At 51.0% G+C, this 22,798-nt stretch overlaps 1 protein-coding gene across 6 annotated transcripts in view; it reads left to right on the top strand.

Moving 5' to 3' along the window:
• Positions 1-22,798, top strand: part of LOC121499627 (BTG3 associated nuclear protein) — a 105,699-nt gene that overhangs the window by 50,408 nt on the left and 32,493 nt on the right. For all 6 annotated transcript variants that reach the window (XM_041770486.1, XM_041770485.1, XM_041770484.1 and 3 more), the window contains 2 exons: positions 13,287-13,526; positions 22,058-22,225. In XM_041770486.1, coding sequence (XP_041626420.1) covers positions 13,287-13,526; positions 22,058-22,225 — 408 coding nt within the window. The remainder of the gene's footprint in view (positions 1-13,286; positions 13,527-22,057; positions 22,226-22,798) is intronic.

The raw sequence follows: 22,798 nt of genomic DNA, 5'->3' as shown, positions 1-22,798 counted from the left end.
GACCACTGTTCCGCACCTCCCTGCAAGCCCTTCTGTTTGCCCCTTTCAGCGCTGTGTTCGGTAAGTTCCATGAGCTCTCTCGCACGGTATTTGTGTGACATGATTTTGCCCAGCTGTAGTCTAACGTGGATGTTCTGAGCACGTCTAGGGTAGGCTGGGTGAACGTGTGATACTTGGTAGGTTAGGGGTGTTAGATGAATTTGTGACTTAAAATTTTTTCAACCTATGATAGGTTTCTTGGGACATAGCCCCATCCCCAGTTCAGGAAGATCTGTACATGTTTACTGTTTTTAAAAAGTGGTAGAAGAAAGTGAGAAAAACATAAAATTTCATGTCCAGAGAGCTCTGTAGAATCCTGTGGGCTTTTTCCATGTGAGCATAAACATGGTATGATTCATGGTGTGACATGGACCTCATTCATGCACGTCTAGTCAGCTTCTGGAGGCTTTCTAATGACAGGCATTGTGCTTCTATAACTAGTAGCTGGTCACTGCCTTTGACCATAGGCCTATCCACGTCTCTGTTGAGGACCAGACACAGGTGCTCAGAGGGGATTGTACAACCTTCCACGAGATGTAGAGGGAGCTGCTCTGCTGGCTGGATGTGAGCCTGGACGTGAGCCTCTTTCACCCACACCAGGGCTCCTGTCCCCCCCCGCTCCCCCCCCGGTCTCTCCTGCCAGGGTCTGATGTATGCTCTCGACTGGCCCTGGTCCCTGCTGCTGGCCTGATGTGCCTCTCAGAGGCTCCCTGCTGCCTGGCACCTTTGCCCTGCCTTTGTGGGCCAACCTCGGCTTCCCACATGGCTTTTCATAGCATGGGGAAGAGGGCAGATTGATGGTTTAGCGCTGTGTTCCTGACTTTTATTTTTTTTTTATTTTTTTTATTTTTTAAATTTTTTTATTTATTTATGATAGTCACACACACACACACAGAGAGAGAGAGAGAGAGAGAGAGGCAGAGACACAGGCAGAGGGAGAAGCAGGCTCCATGGATTGGGAGCCTGACGTGGGATTCGATCCTGGGTCTCTAGGATCGCGCCCTGGGCCAAAGGCAGGCGCCAAACCGCTGCGCCACCCAGGGATCCCTGTTCCTGACTTTTAAAGCCTCTGTTTCATTTACTAGTAAACTTGTCAGGTTTATTGGTTTTATGTCTGAGTTGTTGATTATTACTAGAAGCACAATATTGATTCCTAAAGGCAGTGATGTAGATTTACTGAGCAAAGATTTTCCTGTTAGACAGGTTACCATATCTGAAAGATTGAAGACAGTGTTTTTCTCAAAGTTTTGCTCAATTCTGACATAAATTGCTAGGATTGGGACAGCACAGCAGGAGTGAGGAGAGAATCAGAGTTTAGGGACAGTGTTTTTTAAAAACTTAGATCGAGGGCAGCCCGGGTGGCTCTGAGGTTTAGCGCCGCCTTCAGCCCAGGGCCTGATCCTGGAGACCCGGGACCGAGTCCCACGTCCATCTCCCTGCATGGAGCCTGCTTCTCCCTCTGCCTGTGTCTCTGCGCGCCCCCTCTCTGTTTCTCTCATGAATAAATAAATAAAATCTTAAAAAAAATAAAATTAAAAAATAGAAACTGAGATTGAATTTAAATACCATAAGGTTGACCATTTTAAACAAGCATCCAATTCAGTGGTTTTTAGTACATTCACATGGTTGTGCAGCCATTGTCCAGGCTAATTCCAGAAGATTTCTGTCAGGAAGGAAGCCCTGCCACAGTCACTGGCCATTCTCCCTGGTATTCACCAGTCCACTCTCCATCTCCGGAATTATGTGTTGCAGGCGCTTCACACACGGGGGAGTCGTGTAGAGCACGCCATCCCTTCTGTGGCCAGGTCCTGCTCCATCATGTGGATGCACCACATTTTGTCCATCCATCTGTTCATTTGTCAGTGGAAACTTGAAGTGCTTCCAGTTTTTAACTGTGATGACAATGCCTATCTAGGTAGTTTGCGAGAACATGTGTTTTTGTTCCTCTTCGTAGGCACCTGGGAGGGGAATCACTTAGTTTTTTTACACATTAAGTTTGAGGAAGAGAGGGATGCCATCAATCTCAGCTAATGGAGATTTACCATCCATGGTAGAGATGGCGTCTGCAACTACGTGTTCTTCCTGTCTGTGCACGTGGATTCTGGGTAGATGCCCACATAGGTCTGGCTGGCCACTCAAAGCTTCATGTTTGTTTGGTTTAAACTGCATCAGTTAGGGAGCATAGCACCCAGTAGTTCTGTGAGTTTCTCAGTGAGTATCATAAAAACAAAATATTTCAGCTTTTTATGTGTCTTACTGTGATGTGATTAATGTAAGATATATTTCATTTGGGGAAACTGCAGAATGCTGCTAAGTGAACACAGAAAAGAGTCCTGCTTTGAGGTTAGTAACATCTGGGAGACAAAATACAGATTTTCTTTTTATCTGAGTCTGAGCTCTTGATGAGCTGACGCACTTTGTGGAAAGCATTGCTTTCTAGCGGACTGTGTCCATTGGGCATGATGGATGGAGAATGCCTGTTGTTGGGATTGGGGCAAGCTAGAGAAATTTCTCTGATGATGAATTTTACTTTGGGGAGATCATAATTCAGGACCATTCTGTTTGTCTCACGAGGAGAAAGCATGCTGTGTTGTGTGCATCCTGCTGACTTTGCCCTTGGAGGGTCTCCCCCAGAAGTTTGACTGCTGTGAGGAGGCCAGGCTGTGCTGCCCCAGCCACCACCATGGTCAGGGTGAAAGGACATGGAGACGGACAGGGTCCTCTTCATTTGGTTGCCGTGTATGGAAACACTGAGGAAAAAAGCTCATCCATTTGTGTCTCTTGTATGAGATTTACTGTTGACCTGTAGTGGCATCATGGGTTTAGTCCTCTGAGATAGACGAGTGTGCTGAGAGGTGGATTAGCACTTTCCCTGCCTCATCCTCCCTGAGACCTGCATGGCTCAGCCGGAGACAGTGTCAGGTCAGCTAGTTTATGTTAGGGAAGCTCTGTTCACATGCAGAGCTCTGAAGGGCCCTGACTTGGCGTTTGTTTGTGGAATCATTGAATTCCTGATAATGGCCCAGAGCTGCAACTAGACAGATTGTTCTTAGAACAGTATTTAAGTGGCTGTAGTTCTAAAAAACCACAGGTTTCAAAATGGTTATTTCTTAAGAATTCCAAATGGTTTACACGAATTGATGTGTGTTTTATATCAATTTGGAGCCCATTATTTACTCTAAGGCACCATATCTTTTTTTTTTTCTTAAGAGAGAGCAAGTGAGCACGTGTGTGGGGGGGTGGGCGGGGGGGCGGAGAGGCAGACTGAGCGAGGATTTGAAGCAAAATCCCTGCTGAATGAGCCAGCCTGGAGCCCAAGGTGGTACTCGACCCCAAGGTCATGACCTGAGCTGAAATCCAGAAGTGGATGCTCGACCCACTGCCACAGGTACCCCGAGCCAAATCATGTGATGCCCATGTTCCTAGCTCCTCAGAGTGAGGGAGGAGTCTAACTGCCATGGGCACCTTGCTCACCTGGGTTCTTGCTCTTCTCATCTCGTGGCTGTTTGGTCCATTTACTCCTGCCTTTGGAAAGTACTAAGTGTGAGAAAGATAAAGGGACTCTTTTATACACTTTGATGAATCTGTTTTTCCCCAAGGATATTTTTCCCCAGCACATGTAATCATAAATTAGGCCCACATTCCTTACAAACTACAAGTTCAGTAAAATCAAAAGTGTGAATTAATTGTTGATGAAAATCCCTCTGAATAACCATTTCCTTCTGCCCTTCTGTTGGGAGAGGAACGAGAGGCCTCAGTAAAGAGACAGAATGCTAGCTCTTTCTGAGGTCTGCTCAGATCCTTAGTTGCAAGTGTCGATGCAATGTGATTAGAATGTGCTAGAATTGTGGGTCAGAAATGAACATGACCTCCCATGGTGTCAATAGCTAGATTTATGTTTAAAAAGGTTAAATTTCCTAAGGTTGCCCTCAGGTAAACGTAATCCTACTGGGTGAGGTAAGAGTTATTTTCCAAGGGTACCCAGTTAGTGCTGGACCAGTTTTTTGTTTTGTTTTGTTTTTCTAAATCAGAGTCTAAATATTTTGGATTTCCGAATTGAAATTTGTCCCCCTTGAAAGTCAGGTTATAATGGGCTAAGGTGAAAACATTCCTGAGATGCAGATAAATTATGTCATGTGTTCTTTTTTTGTTTTTTATATATATTTTATTTATTAGAGCGTGAGAGGGAACAGGAGCAGGGAGAGGGGGTGAGACAGAGGGAGAAGCAGACTTCCCATGGAGCAGGGAGCCCGATGTGGGGCTCAATCCCAGGACCCCAGGATCATGACCTAGCTGAAGACAGATGTTTAACTGACTGAGCCCCCCAGGTGCCCCTGACATAAATTCTTTATGTTGTCATGACATTAAAAAACATTTTATTGGTGATCATAAATGGGGTCCTAAGAAGAGGGGGATCACAGACAGGTTAGTGACCAGTTAATACCAAGTTAGTGAAGATGACTGGAAGAAGAATGCCAGTGGGTCTTTGAGTGTGACTGGTCAGCAGGGCTCTGCTGTTTGGCCCATCTCACGGAGTTCCAGAATGGGTGGCATGTGATACTGATTTGTGATACCCTGTCTGTGCCCCATGGTTCCCACTCATTCATGCCCAGGAGGATGTGCTCTAGTCACGATTGAGATCATGATGACTTGTGCTCAGTAGGTGACCAGGCCCTGGTCCGTGGCCTTGTCCCTCACTCAGTGTGTGCTCATGTGGTTTCTGTGGAATGTGCTTAGAGTTGTGGGGGAAAGTGTTGGCTTCAGTACCAAAGACCGTTTGTTTTTTTCCCTTTTCCTTATTATCTTATATGTAACTCGACCCCCTTGAGTAGCCCATTTAAAAACCCCAAATTATCAATCTGTTTATAGCTTACAGATGTCACATCACTCCCAGATGAGCATGGTTGTTTGGGCTACGGGTACAGAGTTGACTGTGCCTAGTTCCAGAAAGGCAGGCCGTCTGGTTGTTTAGGTTGATCTAAGGGTGGAGTGTTCTTGGTGCTCATTTCAGGTGACACACGTGAATAATGGGCACAATCAGAACATGCCCAGTTGTAAGTGTCATGTGTGATCCAGTGTTGGGAGGGCATGTTTTGGAAAGCCTTGGTCAGCTCGTTCCTAGGGCTGTTCTCCATGAGCATAGCTGAGCCTCTGGTTCCCCTCCCCAGCCTGTGGGCCTCCTTGTCCCCACTGTCCCCCCTCCACAGGGCATGGAGAACGCCATACTGCATCAGTCCCTACTCCGGAAGCTGATGATGTTTGCTCCTGGAACTCTCTGGTTCGGGGGGATGTGGTGAGTTGGATGCAGCGGAGAGTGAGGGCCAGGGGAGAGGTGAGAGTGGAGCCTCTGGAGGAGTGGTTGGCACCCTCTAGGTGAATGCAGAGCGGGCAGGGCAGTGCAGTGATGGGCCTTGGCATGGAGTTGTACCAGCTTGGAAGAAACTCTTAAGTACCTTATGGTCCATGTATTACTGCTGATCCCACACATTTTCTAAAGTAGTTTCTGTGACTCTGACCAGGCCTCGCAGCCTCTGAAAGCAGGAGTGGACAGTGGAGCGGGGTTCTGTAGCCTCAGAACCCAGAGGGCATTAGGGCAAATGAGCAGAGGCTCCCAGGTAGCTTTTTCTGTTTGGTCCTTTTTAAATGTACAGAAGCGGTTGGACTTCAGCTTGGGTGTGTGACAGGGTGTGCGTTTGCCACACTGCAGGACAAGGTTGCCACCCTATTGGTAGCGGGAAGGCCCCCTCTGTTCCCTCAGCCCCGAGGGCACAGGTCCCGCCCAGCACCTCATAAGGCCTTCGTCGGGGTGTTGCCTGTGCCGGGCTTCCTTCTCTCTGGAGGCTCTCGGCCTGCTCCCAAGCTGTGGTGGCAGAGAAATGGGCACATTAGTTAAACTGCGGCCCCTTCCCTCATCAGACATGTAGAAGGATGGGGAGTTGTGCAGGGCAGGATGGGATGGTGGGCTTGAGGCACAGGGAGGTTGTGGTGTAGGTCTTCCCATGGGGAGCTCAGCACGTGGCCGGCTGGGTGCAGGCTGCTTCAGGCATGGTTGAGTAGAATCCTATTTTCACCTTAAGAAAGGTTTGAGTGTCCTTGGTAAAAATTTTGTAATAATAGAACTGATTTAAAACTTTCCACTCAGGACACCTGGGTGGCTCGCTGGTTGAGCATCTGCCTTTGGCTCAGGTCGTGATCCCTGGGTCCTGGGATCAGGTCCCACATCGGGCTCCCTGAAGGGAGCCTGCTTCTCCCCCTACCTATGTCTCTGCCTTTCTCTGTGTATTTCTCATGAATACATAAATAAAATCTTTATAAATAAATAAATGACTAAATAAATCTTTCCACTCAACAACAACAAAACAGAAATAATCCATTCCGAAAAAGCACTTTGAAAGAAAGTGGTAGGATGTACCAGTTCTGAATCAGAATCTGTGTAATTTGTTGTAGTTTGTTGAATGTCAATTTTATGGATTTGGAAATTCTCCAATTCTGTTTCATGTGATTGTAAAAGCCCTGGTTTTGAAGGAAGGACAACCTGTTGGGGGCCACCTGGCCCCGGCTGCTGTCCTCTGGGCCTGCGGCCATTCATGCCATTTAAGACCTTTTTCTTTAGATCTTCCTGACCCTCTTCTCATGCCAAGTGTTCATTAAATATCCACTGATACACGAGGATGCTTTTGAAACATCTGTATGTGGTCTTCATAGAAGTTTAGCTAGCAGATGGCCACAGCTGACAAGTTGTGACAAGTGTGCTTTATTTTTGCATAAAAATAGGTTCCAGGATCCTGGAATATCCTGGCATATGATTTTTTATGGGACAGATAATTGTAGGTAGCACAATGATCAACTGTTGCATGTATTACGTGCAGAATTCTTTTTTTTTTTTTAATTTTATTCTTTTGAGAGAGAGAGAGGATGCGTGCATACATACGATGAGGGGAAAGTAGAGGGAGAGAGAATCCCAAGCAGAATCTGTGTTGACCCTGAGGTCATGACCTGAGCTGAAACCAAGAGCCAGGTGCTTCATTGACCGAGCTGCCCAAGCACCCCCACCCTCCCATTTGGTATTTTCTGCCTCAGGTGGAAGAAATTCATGATTTCAGGTGCAGTCAGTCCTTGTCCAGTCCCTGGAAACACGGAGCCGTGATACTCATGTGAAGCAGAGCAGCCTGAAGGCTGCTGGCACTGGCCTGCCATCACCTGCCCTGTGAACTCTGTGGGTTTACCCTGTGGTGGCATTCCTGCCTGGGACCATCTCTTCCATTTGCTGTGGCATGTTGCTTTTGAAATTCATGAACAGTTTGGGCAGTCCTGTACAAAAGCCAGATGAAAGTGAATTTTTGATATAGATGGAGGATACAGCCTGACACCAGTCCTGACCACGAATCTGTTCTTTGAAGACTTGCCCGGACATGGGAGGGAGCCGACCTTGAATGAGGTTGACAGGAAGTTTGCTGTGTTGGGGAGCTGGCACCATGTTCTCTTTCTTTGAATAATCCTGGGGCCCTGGGTGAATCACAAAGTGTTGCCTTCTTTTGGTTTGGTCTCTGTCCTGTGGGTAGTGTCCCCTCTCACGATTCTGGAGAACTGAGTATGTGGCGTCTCAGTAATAGCCAGCAGACACCGCTGTAACAGGCGGCTGTCAGTGAGCATGTGGGGCCTCCAGGGGTAGAGCTGAGACCCCTGGCCTTCCCTCTTTGGGAGCTGTGGACATGTGGGATGCTCTGCTGGCAGGCGGATCACCATGGGCAAAGCCTAATGGCATCCGGAGTGGCCACTCACCTGCTGGATTGTCCCCTGCCATGCCACTCCGAGGTGATGCACAGGTACGTGCAGCAGTGCCATGAGTCATGGCGCCTCTGGATCAAGGCAGCTCAGCAGGGAGCCAACCCTGTGCTGGCACGGGGTAGGTCACGTTGATGCTGTCTGGGAAGAGAGATTCATGCAGGGAAATTGGCTCTTCTCTCTTTAGCCTGGCCGATGGTGGCCGCATGGCCGCGCTTGCATCTTGGGGCTCTTTTCTGCACATTTCATCTTCCTGGTGCTGAAGTAGAACCTCAGAACAGATATTTGTACTGAAGTGTGTGTTTAGTGGGAAGAACATTCAAGTTACTGCTGAAGGTTTTTTTTTTTTACTATTAGGTTTTTCAGAAGTGTTAGTTAATTTCATTGAAGGTTTAAATAATTAGAATAGAAGGTAAGTTTATTTTTCTTATAATTTGGTAGTTTTTAAATAAGGCCAGTGGAGTCTTTCTATTATTTCAGATGCCCAAAATGACCAGGCTATTTTAGTAAAATAAACATATCCTTTTTTGAATTGTCAAGAGGTGAATTTCTTAAATATTTATGTGGGAAGGTGTTTTCATTATCTTTCCCATTTAAAAGACATGATTCATTGTCACTGGTGAGAAGCTAGAGTCTAGCCTGGCTTCTTGCTCCCAAGTTGGAAGTGAGTTAGTAACAACTGAGTATTTCCAAGGGGAGCAGAGCTGAGCCAGGGGTCAGCCAACATGACCTGTGAGGGACCTGCACCTGAGGCCTGTCCTCTTGCCACAGGGTCATGGAGGTGCTGCCCATCTCCTGGAGGACCACAGATAGTGGTGATGGTGGTGGTGGAGCCCCAGTCCCCATTCCCACAGGGATGCTTCCATGGTGGGGATTTTTCATTGTGTGGTTGGTCAGTGTTACTCAGGGTGTAGTCCTTGTCTGCCTAGCTTGACTACTCGCTTTAGAGATGAGTATGCACCTGCCATTCACAGGGCATCTAGTGAAGTTAGGGACGAATAAGTTATAAACAGGTCATAAAATGCCTTGTAAAAGTTTGAGATGTTAGATTGGATAAAGTTTCTGGATCATCTTCTGTGTTGTCAGAGAAATTTAAAGTATTATTTTTAGGAGTGATAAGGGAGCAGGGGATAAGGAAAGTTAAGTTTTAGCCTCATTTACTTTTTTTTAAAAATTTTTTAAAAAATTTATTTATGATAGTCACACAGAGAGAGAGAGAGAGAGGCAGAGACATAGGCAGAGGGAGAAGCAGGCTCCATACACCGGGAGCCCGACGTGGGATTCGATCCCAGGTCTCCAGGATTGCGCCCTGGGCCAAAGGCAGGCACCCAACTGCTGCGCCACCCAGGGATCCCAGCCTCATTTACTTTTGGGAGAGGGAAAAGCATCTCTTGAAATAATACTTACTATAGGAGTCTAGACTGACCTCTTTCATCCTCCAGAATATTCTTTGTGCTTGGCACGGAGGACAGGCTCCTTTGTCCATGGGCAGGTGTCAGCATGGAGCAGGGCCTAGCTGGACATTGAAGCCAGTGTCCTTTGTTGACTTGGTGAGGGATCTCCCGCATTCTCCTGCTTCTGTTGGAGCACCTTCAGCTGCAGCAGAGGTGCTGGGTTCATGTAGTACGTCCCATGTCCTGTTCTGCGGCACCACTTAGCAGAGACCAATTGGCGAATACAGACCTACCCATTGCTGATCACTCTTACTGATGATTATTTTTGACATGAAAAAAAATGAGGTTTAACTGTCATTTGTAAGTTTTCTCACTCATTTAACATCGTATTTGCTTTCACATAGATGAAATCACCTTTCCTTCCTATGGAATCACTTTGAAAATACTCGCATTTACACTTTTGGAATGCAGGCGCAGTGTTGCCCTGGGACCCCTGTGGCTCAGGATGCCACCACCCCTCCCTGCAGGCTCACGTGGATCCTCCTGTTCAAATACTTAGGTCCAGAGATGCTGCTTGGTGCCACTAGACACCAGACCTCTGGTTCGACCGTAGTTACAGTTAAATCAGCAGTGAGTGTTGGAATGTGGGAAGGTTTCAACACCACAGGTCCTGAACTGAGCCCTGGTGCTTCTTGGACTGATGAGTAGCCCCATCCCCAGTCCTGTGTGTCCTCTGTCACTGCCCTCCCCCCGAACATCCCCTGCCCTTCAGTCCTCAGCGTACACCAGGTCACTCCCCTGTCCTTCCTATTTCCCCTACTTGCTTTGTGGCTTGATTGACTGCTGCAGGTGGAGGGAAATCTTTCCACTCTGTGTGGTGTAGTGAAGACTGGGTTACCGAGGGTTTACATCCTGAGCATTAGACCCAGTGCCAGGCATAGAATTGGCCAGTAAGTATTTATAGGTGAATCAATAAATGCCTGAGAAGTTGCAGCTTTTTTGACATTCTGGATATGACTTCGAGACAGCCCCCTTCAAGTCCCATCCCATCTGTACTTAGGTTACTTGTCCGTTTTTTTTTCTGTGGGTAGACTAACCATGTGATAGTAGCTGATCGATGTTCAGAAACACATATCTACTGAGCACGTGCTCATACATTGATGTTTCTCAGAAATGATACTGCTTCCTTGTGGCCTATTCTGAATTGCAGAAGTCAGATTTGTGTTTTGTTTTCCATCCTTAGGAAAAGTCAGGAGCCTAGCCTCAACCCCAGCTAAGCAGTACTTCCAGCTGCGGGTCCGCCCCGATGGCGACGTGGTCCTCTGGACAGAGTTGCTGAGGCTCGCCTGATGTTCATGCAAATCTCGTGATGCAGGAGCTCAGCTGGGAGGGGCTCCCCGTGAGGGGCTGGTTGTGTGAGTCACCGCTGGGCTGGCCACTTGCTCTGCTCCAGGCCTTCCGCAAAGCAGGGCGGGGTGGGCTGCCCTTTGTGGGGACTTCTTCCTGTGTGTGGAGGTTGGAATGTAAACATCAGGACATTCAAAACAAAGCTCATGAGAAATCCTGAAGTGGTGATGACCTGGCTGTGGCGTGATCTAACAGCCACTTGACAGAAAGCTGGTGTCCCTCTTGCATCCCAGCTGCCCAGGGGAGGTTTTGTCCCTCCCTATGAGCGTCCCTTCTCTCCCCTGGTGGCCTGTTTATGCAGGGGCATGCTCACACCCTAACTGGCTTCAATGTTGGGGTCAGAAGAGGTTGGGAAGCTGCTAGGTTTCCTGGCAGAATCGATGATTCTCTTGGTTTGTTTCCTTCTGCCAAAGGTTGAGGCTCCTTTAAGTTAGTGTGTATTTGAAGCCCTTTCACATATAGACTGGGTCACTACCATGGCTGGAAAGCTGTTCCAGGGAGATGGAATCCATGGTCGAGCAAAGCCAACCCCTTTGCTCTAAGGGTCTAGCTCGGAACCAGGGGCTGGCTGCCAGCCTGGTCTCTGCCTTATGGTGTCCTCACTTCCTCCGGAGAGCTGGATAGGTGCCAGTGGATGTGTGGCCGGCACGGCCCTGGTAGAGAGGTTTCCCCACTGCCTGCCCCCATCTCTCCATACATCAGCCTTGTGCCTGTCTCATGATCATTGCTGTGGCTTTGCTAAAAGTTGAGAAGATGAGGATCCCCCTCTCCCCTACCGTGAACGCTGAGCTCTGGGTGTTTGCATCTCACACCGTCCTTGAGAAAGCCAGAGTTTGGGGTGTGTAGTGATTTTCAGTTTGCACAGGAGAGACTGGAATCGATTGCTGGGGTGGGTGGGGGGTGGCTCTGCCATCTGCTGATTCTGGAGCCCTCCTCCCAAAGTGCTCTCCTGTGGGCAATGGGCAGAGATCAGACTAGGCAGCTAGATGGGGTAGCTAGTCTGGGTGTGAGGGGACCTGGAAGAATAAATGATGCTGGAAGTAGCTGGAGCACATGGCACCCTGTGGAGCAGCACCTGCTTCCAGACACATTTAAGGATGTCAGGTCTGCTGAGTCAGAAGTCAGGTCCCAGCAGAGCATGCAGCCCCCTGGGTACCCAGGTCCTGGAGACCTGCAACTCATCAGGCACCAGATCCTGGTCCTCCTGGGGCCCTGCTCCTCCAGGGCACCCCTCTCCTCCTGGGGACCCTGCTCCTCCAGGGGACCCCACCTCTCCTGGGGATCCCACTCCTCCTGGCCCCCTTCCTCTCCAGGGGACCCTGCTCCTCCCTGGGAACCCTGCTCCTCCTGGAGATCCCGCTCCTCCAGGAGACCCTGCTCCTCCTGGGGTCCCTGCTCCTCCAGGGGACCCTGCCTTTCCTGGGAACCCCACCTCTCCTGGGGACCCCACTCTTCCTGGGACCCCTGCTCCTCCTAGGGACTCTGCTTCTGTGATCAAGCAAGGCTCGGGGGGTTTCATTCTGCAGGTAGTACCTTTGAGATTTTAAAAGCACAGATGGTGCACTCCTTCGTGTTCAGGAAAGCGTGTGGCAGGGAATGAAGTTTCCACAAGACAGGGAGGGAGATCACAGTGCTCTGAGGAGGAGGTTAGAGGTGCTTTAAATTGATAGACTTCTCGGTTCACTCTGAGAGGCCAGAGGGGCGAAGGGAGTGGGGGGCAGGGGACATCCACAAAGCTGGGCAAGGGAGCGCCCCATCCTCATGGAAGGACTCCACAGCAAGGAGGAGAGCATGGGCTGGTCAGCCCACACCTGGAGCCCTCTGTCCCGCTGAGTTGCCAGCTGCCTCCTCCACAGTGTGGGGCAGTGCCAGTAACGTCCTTCGTCTCAGCTAGGATGTGCCTGGCCTTCCTGAGGCTTCTTCTCAGAGCAGTGCTGAGGAGAGGCGTGAGGGACAGGGTTGCGAGTAGGTTTGAGAGGCGGTCCTGCCACTCAGGGCCTCCAGAATGGCCATCGGAACCGTCCCCTGCCCCAGGCGCCAGAGGGCTCAGCCCGCTGTTGTTCACCACCCTGCCAGATGCCAGCAAACCTAAAACAAACGCAGTTATCTTAGGTTATTTGTGGTGTTTTCCCCGCCAGGATGTGAGGAGAATCTGTTGTTAGAGGTGAGCGCATGCCTGGTGTCACCTCTTCCAGACTTGCGGGCCAGCATGTGGGTCTGGGTGGCACGCGCGGCTGGTGCTGCGGGGCCTCCTGTTAGACTGGCAAGAGTGGGGGGCAGGCCTGGCTCCCTGGCACGGCCTGGCCCCAGGGCAGGTGCTCTGCCTTGTGTTTGCTCTGAACTGAGCTGGGGCGGGGGGGCCGTGCAAGCCAGCCTGGGAGACGAGAGAGTGTTTCCACGTGGCAGCAACTCTGCTGTCCGTCTCTGAGGGTGGGCGGTGGGAACCAAGGTGACTCTCGTTGGAACGGTGTGCCAGTTTCTGTTCATCACATGCCCTTTGTGACCCTGGGGGCTGCCTCCTGTGCTCCCAGCCACGCTTTGGAAATTGGGGGAGCTGTTCACCAGCAACCACCATGCAGGATCTGTGTTGAACGTATTTGAGCTGAGCTCAGGGGACTTGGGCTTGTGAACTTACATGAGACTGCGTCTCCTCTCTTTCAGAGGACTACCCCAATGGCACGTGGCTGGGCGACGAGAACAACCCCGAGATGCGGGTGCGCTGTGCCATCATCCCCTCCGACATGCTTCACATCAGCACCAACTGCCGCACAGCCGAGAAGATGGCACTGACGCTGCTCGACTACCTGTTCCACCGGGAGGTGCAGGCTGTGTCCAACCTCTCCGGCCAGGGCAAGCACGGCAAGAAGCAGCTCGACCCCCTCACCATCTATGGGATCCGCTGTAAGTGTGGCCTTCCTGGGTGCCTGGTCACAGGTCACGGCTGGCTGAGCCTATGCTCTGGGGTTGGAGGGCCTGCTGGCCTTGGTGCTAGCCACAGAGGCTCCGGGTGGAGCATCCCCTTCAGTAAATAGCGCTGGTGCCTGCCGTGGGAAACATGGGGACGTGGGCCTTTCAGACCCTGGCTCCACCAGTCCTTGGGCCTCTCTGGAGGTCGGGGAGGAGCAGAGCCACAGTATTCCCTGCCCTCCACTGAACATGGCCTTTCCTGGGCTTCCCGGTGGCACAAGCAGGGTGCCATCTGCTTCCTCCTTCAAGAGAGGGCTGTGTAGTTAGGGGCTGACCTCCCCGACTAGCTAGCATATAGTACTGGTCCTGATGTCCTCACAGCCTGTGTGGTGTTCCTCCTCTCTGAACAGTGCCCCACCTCAAATCAGTAGTCCCTATATCCTGTTGGTGACATTTAAGCGGGGGGCAGGTGACCCATGTCTTTCTCAGCAGCACCCACATGCCTCTCTGCCCTGGGCTTGTCCACTCCACGAGCTTGCCTGACTCTGGGAGACAGTGCTGTGGCTTATGATCCAACGTGAAACGAAGCAGTGGACTTAGGAGACCCGAGATTTCTAATGGAAGGGCTGGATAGCCGGGTGTGAGACACGGATTCTGGAGAGTCACTGTGCTTGAATGTCGAGTTTAAGTCTGAGCTGGCACAGGGGGATCGAGTTCACCCAAGTTCACCATCTCAGAGCAGAGAGGGTGCTGTCCCGTTGGGAAAGAGCTGTGTTTGTCACCGGAAACTCTAGTGTGATCCCCGAGTCTCCTGTTAGGAACACAGAGAAACAGGCTGGCTTTTCCACAGTTATTGTAAGACTAGCGGGAGTATTTTTCTCTATGGCCACTTATACAGACTTTTGATTAAAACTGAGGGCTTCCTGCTGACTGCTGACTCATCTGGTTGTGTCTGAGACATGGAATCTAGCTCCCTGCTCACGCTAAAATGGCTCATTATCCTGGTTTCCCTGTCTCTTGGCCCTGGGCTTTCTCCCACTCCTCTCTGAACCACTGGGGGGTGGGGAGGTCTGTCACAGACCCTCAGGGCCCCCTCGTCTGTTTTTCTGGGAGACTGTTCGTGTGGCCAGGTGATGGCAGCTCCTCAAATGGGGCCAGAGTGGTTCAGGGATGAGCAGAGAATTGCAGGAGGGCCACAGCAGTGGATGTGTTAGGCTCCGTGGGCCTCAGGGTCTCTTGTGACTGCTTAGCTCTGGAAGCAGCCACAGGCCAAACACAAACAGACCTGCTTGTATTTGAACAAAACGTCATCTTTAAATGCAGGTAGTGGGCTGCTGCCAACTGCCAGCCCCTGCTCTGGAGCAGGATGCTGACCAGAACCCTCCAGTGCACTCGCTCACACCTCTCCGGTCTGTGACGAGGCACGTGGTGTGCGTGCAGCCCGAGAACACATGGTTGTGTGTTGACAGGGTGCTGTGCGGTGGTGTGTGATTGCATGATCCATAGTGCCCCGTGCAGGAGGTTTGTGAAGATGAGTGAGATTGGTCCACGATTCCCAGTAGACTCCATGTGTGGTCGGTGTTTGTCAATGGCCAAAGCCCTGGCTGGCAGTGTGCTTGGGAGGTTAGAAGAGGCAGCCCTAATGGGGAGGCTCCGTGAGCGGCTTGGACCAGGCCCAGGCCCAGGCTGTGTAGGCATGATGGCCTCTGGGGGGTGGACTGCTCTTCCCGTGGGGAGTTGACATCTCCCAGAACCTGAAGCTGGAGCATGGTTGCCTCTCATTTGGAGATGTACCTCAGAGCATCTGTCAAGGAGTATGGGCTCCCTGCATACAGGCTGTGTCTTGTGGGTTGTTAGAAGCTTGGAAGAGGTTCTGGAGAGGGATGGAGAAGCCAGGTGGTGTGGGACAATGAGCAGAAGCACATGGTGATGGGATCGACATGCTCATGCCCAGAGAGACTGTGTGGTGTGGGGGAACATGCTGAACTGACCAAAAGGGCCAGCCCTGTTTCCTGTGCGTAGAGAGGTTGGCCTGCCTGTGAGCTGTCCTCCATCTGGGAAGCACTGCCGCCTTCCCAGGGTATCAGGAAGCATGAGGTAAGCATCTTGCCTGGTAGCTGCCACATGGCAGCAGCTTAGCAAGGGAGCATCTGTTTTCTCCTAGCCCTGCAGACTTCAGTGTCCCCCTGGGGGGACTGTGCTCAGCAACAGGGGGTTGCTGGCTGTGCTTACCAATCATGGCACCACATGCACCCATGCCAACTGGGCTGAACCCTCCACCCCAGAAGGTAATGCCCTGCAGGTATGCAGTCCCCCTACAAGGCCTCTGGTCATGACCTCCTGTGGGATGGGAGTGCTCCTGAGTCCATGTCCATGTGACCAGTACCACCGTGCTGTGTGGGTAGTGTAGCTTTGGTAAATGAGCTCTGGGGAGGGAGGGTCTTGGGCTGGCTGGCTTTTGGGGAGACAGAAGAAGGATGGCGGCCTCTTAGAGAGGCCATGTTGGGAGACTGATGAGGGTGTCCAGCCCAGGTCTGCAGCAGTGGAAGCAGAGGGGTGCTGATGGATTCCAGGGATTCTGGAAACATGAGCAAGGCTTGGCTAAACAGAAACTCAGAAGGTCGCCTTTATCACTGCATGCTGAGGAAGATGGCCCACTTTCTATATAGCAGATGACTAATTTACTCTCATAAACCTCTGACTTACCAGCAGAATGGTTGTATTTGCATTGAAGCCAGGTGGCAGGACCCTGTGAGCACATTGGCAGGAGAATGGGCCACCCGTGTCCTCTCGTGGGAGAACAGGGGGGACAGAAGGGTTCTGGGGATCAGGCTGTCCGGGGCTGGTGGAGGGCTGCTGTGGATAGCTGCTTTCTGTAAGCAGGCAAACTTGGCCATGTGTCTTTCCCATGCAGGGGAAACCTGTGGGTCCTTCCTGACCCAGACTATGTACATTTGTTCTTTTTCATGTGTAGTATGTAAAGAATGAAGTATCTTTTAAAAAGAAAATCACTGGAATTGAGATGGACCATCTACAGGGAGTGTCCCCTAAGAGGCAGGGCCTGCCCTCACTGAGCTTCCATTCCTCCAAGGCCACTGCTGAGGGAGTGGGCGAGGAGTCCTGTTGGTAGGTAGCAGCTGTGTCCTGGAACTAGCCATCTAACCGTGGCTCTGGGTCTGCAGCATGCACGCCCGTTCACCATGGGTGCCCCATGTCCACCGCTTCCCAGCAGAAGAGCAGAGGGTTGGGGCCTGTAGCACTGCACATCTGGTGAGGGCTGCACCTGTGGATGACGCTCAGTAGCTTATCATGTACAGGTTGCTGCACCCTCAACAACAGAGGCCATCAGGCAGGACGCGAATTCCTGAGCATCCAGCTCTGTCATGTTCAGAGTAGGTGCTGGTTTGGCATCTTCGTTTGGAAGCAGGGAGCGGCTGTTGGCCTGGGTGAAGCTCGGGGACGAGATGGGCAGGAGAGCAGAGCACCCGGTCTGGTTGCACAGGCGCTTGCCTGTGGGTACTCTGAAGCCTGGGCTCCCCCTAAGCCCTCAGCAGCAGGGGGTGGGTGCATCAAGGCATCATCCTGGGGTAGAGCAGTGCAGTCAGGCCGGGTTTCAGTCAGGACTTTGGAGAGTTAATCATGTGCCAGTTCCCCCTTGCCCCTCACTCGTACATAGAGAGCAGACTTGGGGCCAACACCCTCCCCCCCCTGCATACAGTAGGTCCTGGCCATGTCCCTCTCCCCTTGACTCCCATCCCAGTCTTACTGGGGAAAAAATGACCATTTTAAAACATACAATAGGCTGTGTTTCTAAGAACTGCCTTTCTAATGAGGGAACAAGGAGGTTTTTTTGAAAGCGAGAAATAGTGCATAAAATATTCCATGAAAAGCATGTTTGCTTTTCAGGGTGTCAGCTTGTTTAGGGCTCTCCAGGACTGTTGGGCTTCCCCCAGATTTGGATAACTTGACCCTACCATTTGTGTGCTCAATGCCTAAGTAGCATATTATTGTAACTTTAAAAATTGGGAACACTTTCCTGAGGGAAGTCACCTAAGAATGCAAGCAGTTGCTTTTCTCCCCTCGAATTGAGAGTATAGTATGGCTTTTGTTCCTGGGTTCATCCTAGCAAATCACGTGAGCCTCTGCTTAGACTGGGTGCTAGAGCAAGTTGTGTGAGTTGCTAGGAAGGAAATGAAATCGCATGTCAGATAGACCACTCTGGGTCTCTGAAGGCATCTGGAAGCCTGCAGACGTGGAGGAGAGATCCTCACGAGGCTTCTGCATACAGAGGACTGCAGTCAGCCCATTCGGTCTTGTCAGCCACGCTGGCAGAAGGCCGTGCTTCAGGACTGCTCTTGCTTGTATGAGTTTGGGTGTGCTGACTGTGCTGCCCTGGGCTGTGGGGTGCAGGAGCGCCCTGGGGCAGCTGTAGTGGAGCCCTTCACCCCAAGGGGATTCACGCAGCAGGAATTTGCTGGCTCAGCCCGGGAGGCTGCAAGTCTGAAATCACGCTGTCGGCAGGGCCACGCGCTGAGCTCTGCCCCTTCCAGGAGCTTCTGGTGGTGGCTGGCAGTTTGTGACAACACAGCTCCTATCACTGCCTGTGCTGACACTTGCGTCTCCTCCCTGTGGATATGTTTCTCTTCTCTCCTTATAAGGACACCAGTCATGTTGGATCTAGAGCCCACTAGACTCCTCATATGACCTCATCTTAATTAATCACATCTGCAAAGACCCTGTTTCCAAGGGAGGTCACATTCTGAGGTCCTGGGAAGGACATGCATTATGGGGGACACTCGACAGTGCACAGATAGGGCCTGGGTTGCTGGAAACTTGGTGATCAGATGTAGTAGTGTCTGATACAGCTTATTGGAGGTGGAGGTACCCAACACGTGTGTTTAGGGATACTGAGATGGCCAGTGGGAGTGCAGAGCTGGGAGGCCGGGTTGCTGAGCATAGGTGAGAGACCATCGGAGCCCTTGCTCATAGATTGCCCACCCACAGGGAGGTCCTCAGGCTCCACTCCCCTTCATGCTTCTCGGTTGTTGAGGCCTCCGCTGCTTGGAGAATGGAGGCTTACCTGGCTCTGACACCAGGACACAGACAAACAGTGCATGGAGAGACATATCAGCTAGTCCCCCTCACTCGGGGGCTGAAGAGTTCTGTTGTTTTTCTGCATTAGTCACTATCAAGTCAGGACTAATTTTAAGAAATAAATTTCTCACACTCAGTTTTCTGCTTTTCTTTCTGCTTGAACTTGAGATTACATTAACAGTGATGGTGTTTTCATTCCTCTGTGTATGATAAGCCATTTGCCACCCACCAAGGACATGAGATTACCAGTTTTGTTCCTTTTTCCCACAGTGAGTCTCAGCCCCTCTGTGGGGCTTGTGGGTGCAGGAGTGGGAATCTGGTTTTATGGGTTGAACCACCAGTGTCAGGATAGGCATTCCAGGAAGTTGGAAGGCAGTTAACGGTGCAGCAGATGGAGCTGCAGCTCTTTGGTGGGGGTGGGGGGGTGGCCAGACAGCTTGCCAGGGGATCTGGGGAAGAGGCTCCAGGGGCAGTCTTTGGGGGGAGGGTGGTGAGGTGCTTGCCTCCTGAGCACTCTCCTTCAAGATGGTGAGGGGACAAGTGGCTTGCCTTGCAGAGGACACAAGGCCTACAGGTGTCTGGGGACCCTGTATGCTGGGGCAGGGCCCTGGAAGCTGTGTTCAGGTTGTGTGTCTTGCATGGGGCAGCCAGGGTGGCAGCCTAGTGCAGGGAGGTCAGGAGAGGAGGCGCTGGTCTCCTGTGCGTGCATGGGGTGGGGGGCTTGGATGCAGGGCAGAGGGAGGCACCATTGCTGTTCTATCTGGGTGGGTGCCAGGAGGCCTGGATTTTATGATCATTTCTCACTCCTAACTGATAATTGGACAGAAACTGAAGCTAGGGTATTGGCATTCTTATTTCGTGAGGTTTTCTTGTAAGCATCAGATAACATGAGAGAAGATGCTTCAACAAGTGTGAAAAAAGTTAAAATCAAAATAAGTTTCTCATTAAGATTTTTCTTCCTCTGTTCATTAAGCTGAGGTTGTTTGGGTGCTATTAGAGAAAGCAGCAGTGTCAGGTTCCCAGGCCAAGGCAGAGCTGAAGCCAGAATGGCATGCACCTAGGGGTGCACTCCCCACCTCAGTTCAGTGCCCTCTGCGAGGGGAGGAGGCTGTGCTGCGGACTCCATATGGTTTCCTGGCAGCGGGCAGGGTGGCTTTTGCTGTCCAGGTAGAGTCCGGGCTTGCTTTTGGAAGGAATACGTGATGGGAGGTCTTGGGAGAATGTGTGTAACTGTGTGAATGTATGTTTTTTCTTCAAAGGACGGAAGCCAGGTTTTGAACTGGTTGAACTGGCAAATTGGTTTTTACAAAGTTAAATTTAAATATCAGCATTTTCGCTTATTATATTTATATTCCTTGTAGGTGTTGTAGATATTCATTTCTGTTATTAACAAGTTTTTAAAGTTCCACACAATGTCATTTATCCCAATTCCACAGATATCATTAATTCCTGGAGACATCTGAAAGGTTTCTCCCTGAGTTGAAGGTGGGAGCATAGGAGGACGGTGTAAAACGTTCCTCTTCATTGAAGCGTGTCCTTGGAGGGCCTTCTGGGATGCGTGACTGCTGTTTCTCCCTTGGGGACCACTGCTGCCCTTGGCTCCTGAATGACCGCAGCCCGTAGTTGGGCTCCTGTCACCAGAATTGGTAACTAGCCCAGAACATTCTGAGTTAGCCCCTGTACTAAAAGCCGTACGTGGCATGTGGCAAGTGCGCAGCAAATACTGATTAATAATCTGTGGTTATTTTAGAGATGACCTGAAAATCAGCAAAGAATTGCCATTTCATGTGTGTATTTCCTTTTGTGTACGAGGATTATGAAGTGCTGCTAAAATACTTTGTTTTTTTTTTTAAGAATTTTATTTTTTTTTTATTTATGACAGTCACAGAGAGAGAGAGAGAGGTAGAGACACAGGCAGAGGGAAGAGAAGCAGGCTCCATGCACCGGGAGCCCGACGTGGGACTCGATCCCAGGTCTCCAGGATCGCACCCTGGGCCAAAGGCAGGCGCCAAACCGCTGCACCACCCAGGGATCCCTGCTAAAATACTTTGGATTGTTTTTCTTTCTGATCCTGTAAATCCTCCTCCTCCTCAACCTAATTCCTTTTCTCTAAGTTATAGAAATTTTGGTCGTCATGTTTAGAGTCAGATTGGTCTTAAGCATGTGCTCATAAAATCAAGAAGTGTCTTTCCAAGAGGAAAGAAACTCAACACTTATATAGAATTTGGAAAACAGGTGCTTACTCTGGTGATGATCTCTGTGTAGTGGTCTTGGTGGGAGGTTTTAGGGATCATGTGTCTGTTAAACTCCATGGATGGTGGAAACTCAGCCCTCCTAGCAGAACAGGATGTTGTTCAGCTCCTTTTTTTTTTTTTTATTGAAGTTTTGAATTCCATTCATTTATTTTCCCGTTTATCAGTGAAGTTTCACGAGCCAGCTCCAAAAGAGGTCACCCCCTTGAAGAGTGTTTCTTGTGGTTCCCAGGCTCGTGACTGTTACTTTCTGTTGACACCAGGAAGAGGTGAAGTGTCTAGTGAGGGTCTACATCTGCCACCATCCCTTGGTGGCCTCCCTGATGCCTGGTTTCCTTGTTGGTGAGGAAGTCGCTGGGGACCAAAGGCATGTCCTGAGAGGCCTGTGTTGCGGAAGTGGTTAACCAATGTGGGTGCCAATAAGTTGCTCCCCTGGGTGGCGGGAGAACCACGGCAAGGCCGCATGTACCCATGGCTGGCGGCAGAGTGAAGGAGATGCCCTTCCACGGGGTGTGCAGGGTTCTTGAGAATGAAGACTGATGTGCCCTAAGGTGGTTTTCTTCCTGATGGACAAGCAGAGGCAGGGCACACTGAGTCACATAAGCCACCCTCGGACTAGGGCTGGAAGAATGTCTTCAGCTGAATTGTCACCACCCTTTAGTGCACTGGTTGGTGCTGGAGCATCTGCCATGTGCCTGGGTCATCTGGGCTCTGTGGCATACCAAACACAGTAAATATATCAGTTCTCTGAGGTGCTAGAGAGGTGCCTGGGGTGCAGGGGGCCCTGGGGTCCGATGGGCTGGTTAAGGGGAGCCCTTAGGCTGAGGTAGTGTCTGAGCAAAGACTCGGGAAAGGGGGGACAGCAGCAGACACAGAGGCTCAGGAGGAGGTGAGTTGGTGATTGGAAACGGGGCTCCAGTAGAGTCATGGGCCCTGGTTTTATTCTCAGGGTTCAGGATAGCTACAGTGCCCTGTGTGAGGTACGAGTGGTCAGAGTTGAGTGTGGGCGTCCTGGGGGCCTGTGAAAGTTCATTAGACAAGGACTTTTAATATCCCAGGTGCACCTCTAGGGGAGATTCTCAACCCCAATCACATTTTGTGTTCCAGTTGCTCCCACATGACCAGGATGCAAGGAGAGACCTTTATCTCATGTCCTTCCACATGGGTGTGTGCTTTCAGGTCACCTTTTCTATAAATTTGGAATCACGGAGTCTGACTGGTACCGAATCAAACAGAGCATCGACTCCAAGTGTCGGACGGCCTGGCGGCGAAAACAGCGAGGTCAGAGCCTGGCCGTCAAGAGCTTCTCAAGGAGAACGCCGTCGTCGTCCTCGTACAGCACTTCAGGTATGCTTCGTTCAGCCGCGCAGAGCATTCCCCTGTGGGACTCGAGGGCGGCGGTCCAGAGTGAGCCCGTGGGCCTGCCACCAGCCACGGCCACCCACCGGGTCAGAGCGCAGTGACTGGAGCCCCGTTCTGTGCCCCCTACAGGGTGGGTTACCTCCAGGCCCTTCTGGAAGATTTCCAGATGGAGGGCTTCGAGAGCCGGACCTCTGAGGAGGCCTGATGCTGGGAGGAGGAGCAAGGTTGGGACTGCTTGGTCCCTGTGAGCCGCTGTGCCGTGTGTCCCTCCACCCAGTCCCTGAGCACAGTGCTGGTGTGGGGACTGCAGAGGGAGGGAGCAGCAGTGCCAGGTTGTAGTGCTCATCACTACTGCTCTGAGAGCAGGGCCTTAGTGAGACTTCCCCAGCACAGGTGGGGGACGTTCTAGACTTTCCTCGCCGGCATGGCTGGAGGACTCTTTTTTTCCTGAGGAAAATGTTCACTAGGAACAGCAGTGTGATTTTAGTATTGCCTTTCACCCCACACATCTCAAAATATTTTAACAAAAACCTTAAAAAAAAAAAAATCTCCACAGTG

Source organism: Vulpes lagopus, chromosome 10, assembly GCF_018345385.1.
Source record: "Vulpes lagopus strain Blue_001 chromosome 10, ASM1834538v1, whole genome shotgun sequence".
Classification (NCBI taxonomy): Eukaryota; Metazoa; Chordata; class Mammalia; order Carnivora; family Canidae; genus Vulpes; species Vulpes lagopus.
Note: the sequence above shows the minus strand (reverse complement) of the source record. Positions and strands in the feature narration are given on the sequence as shown.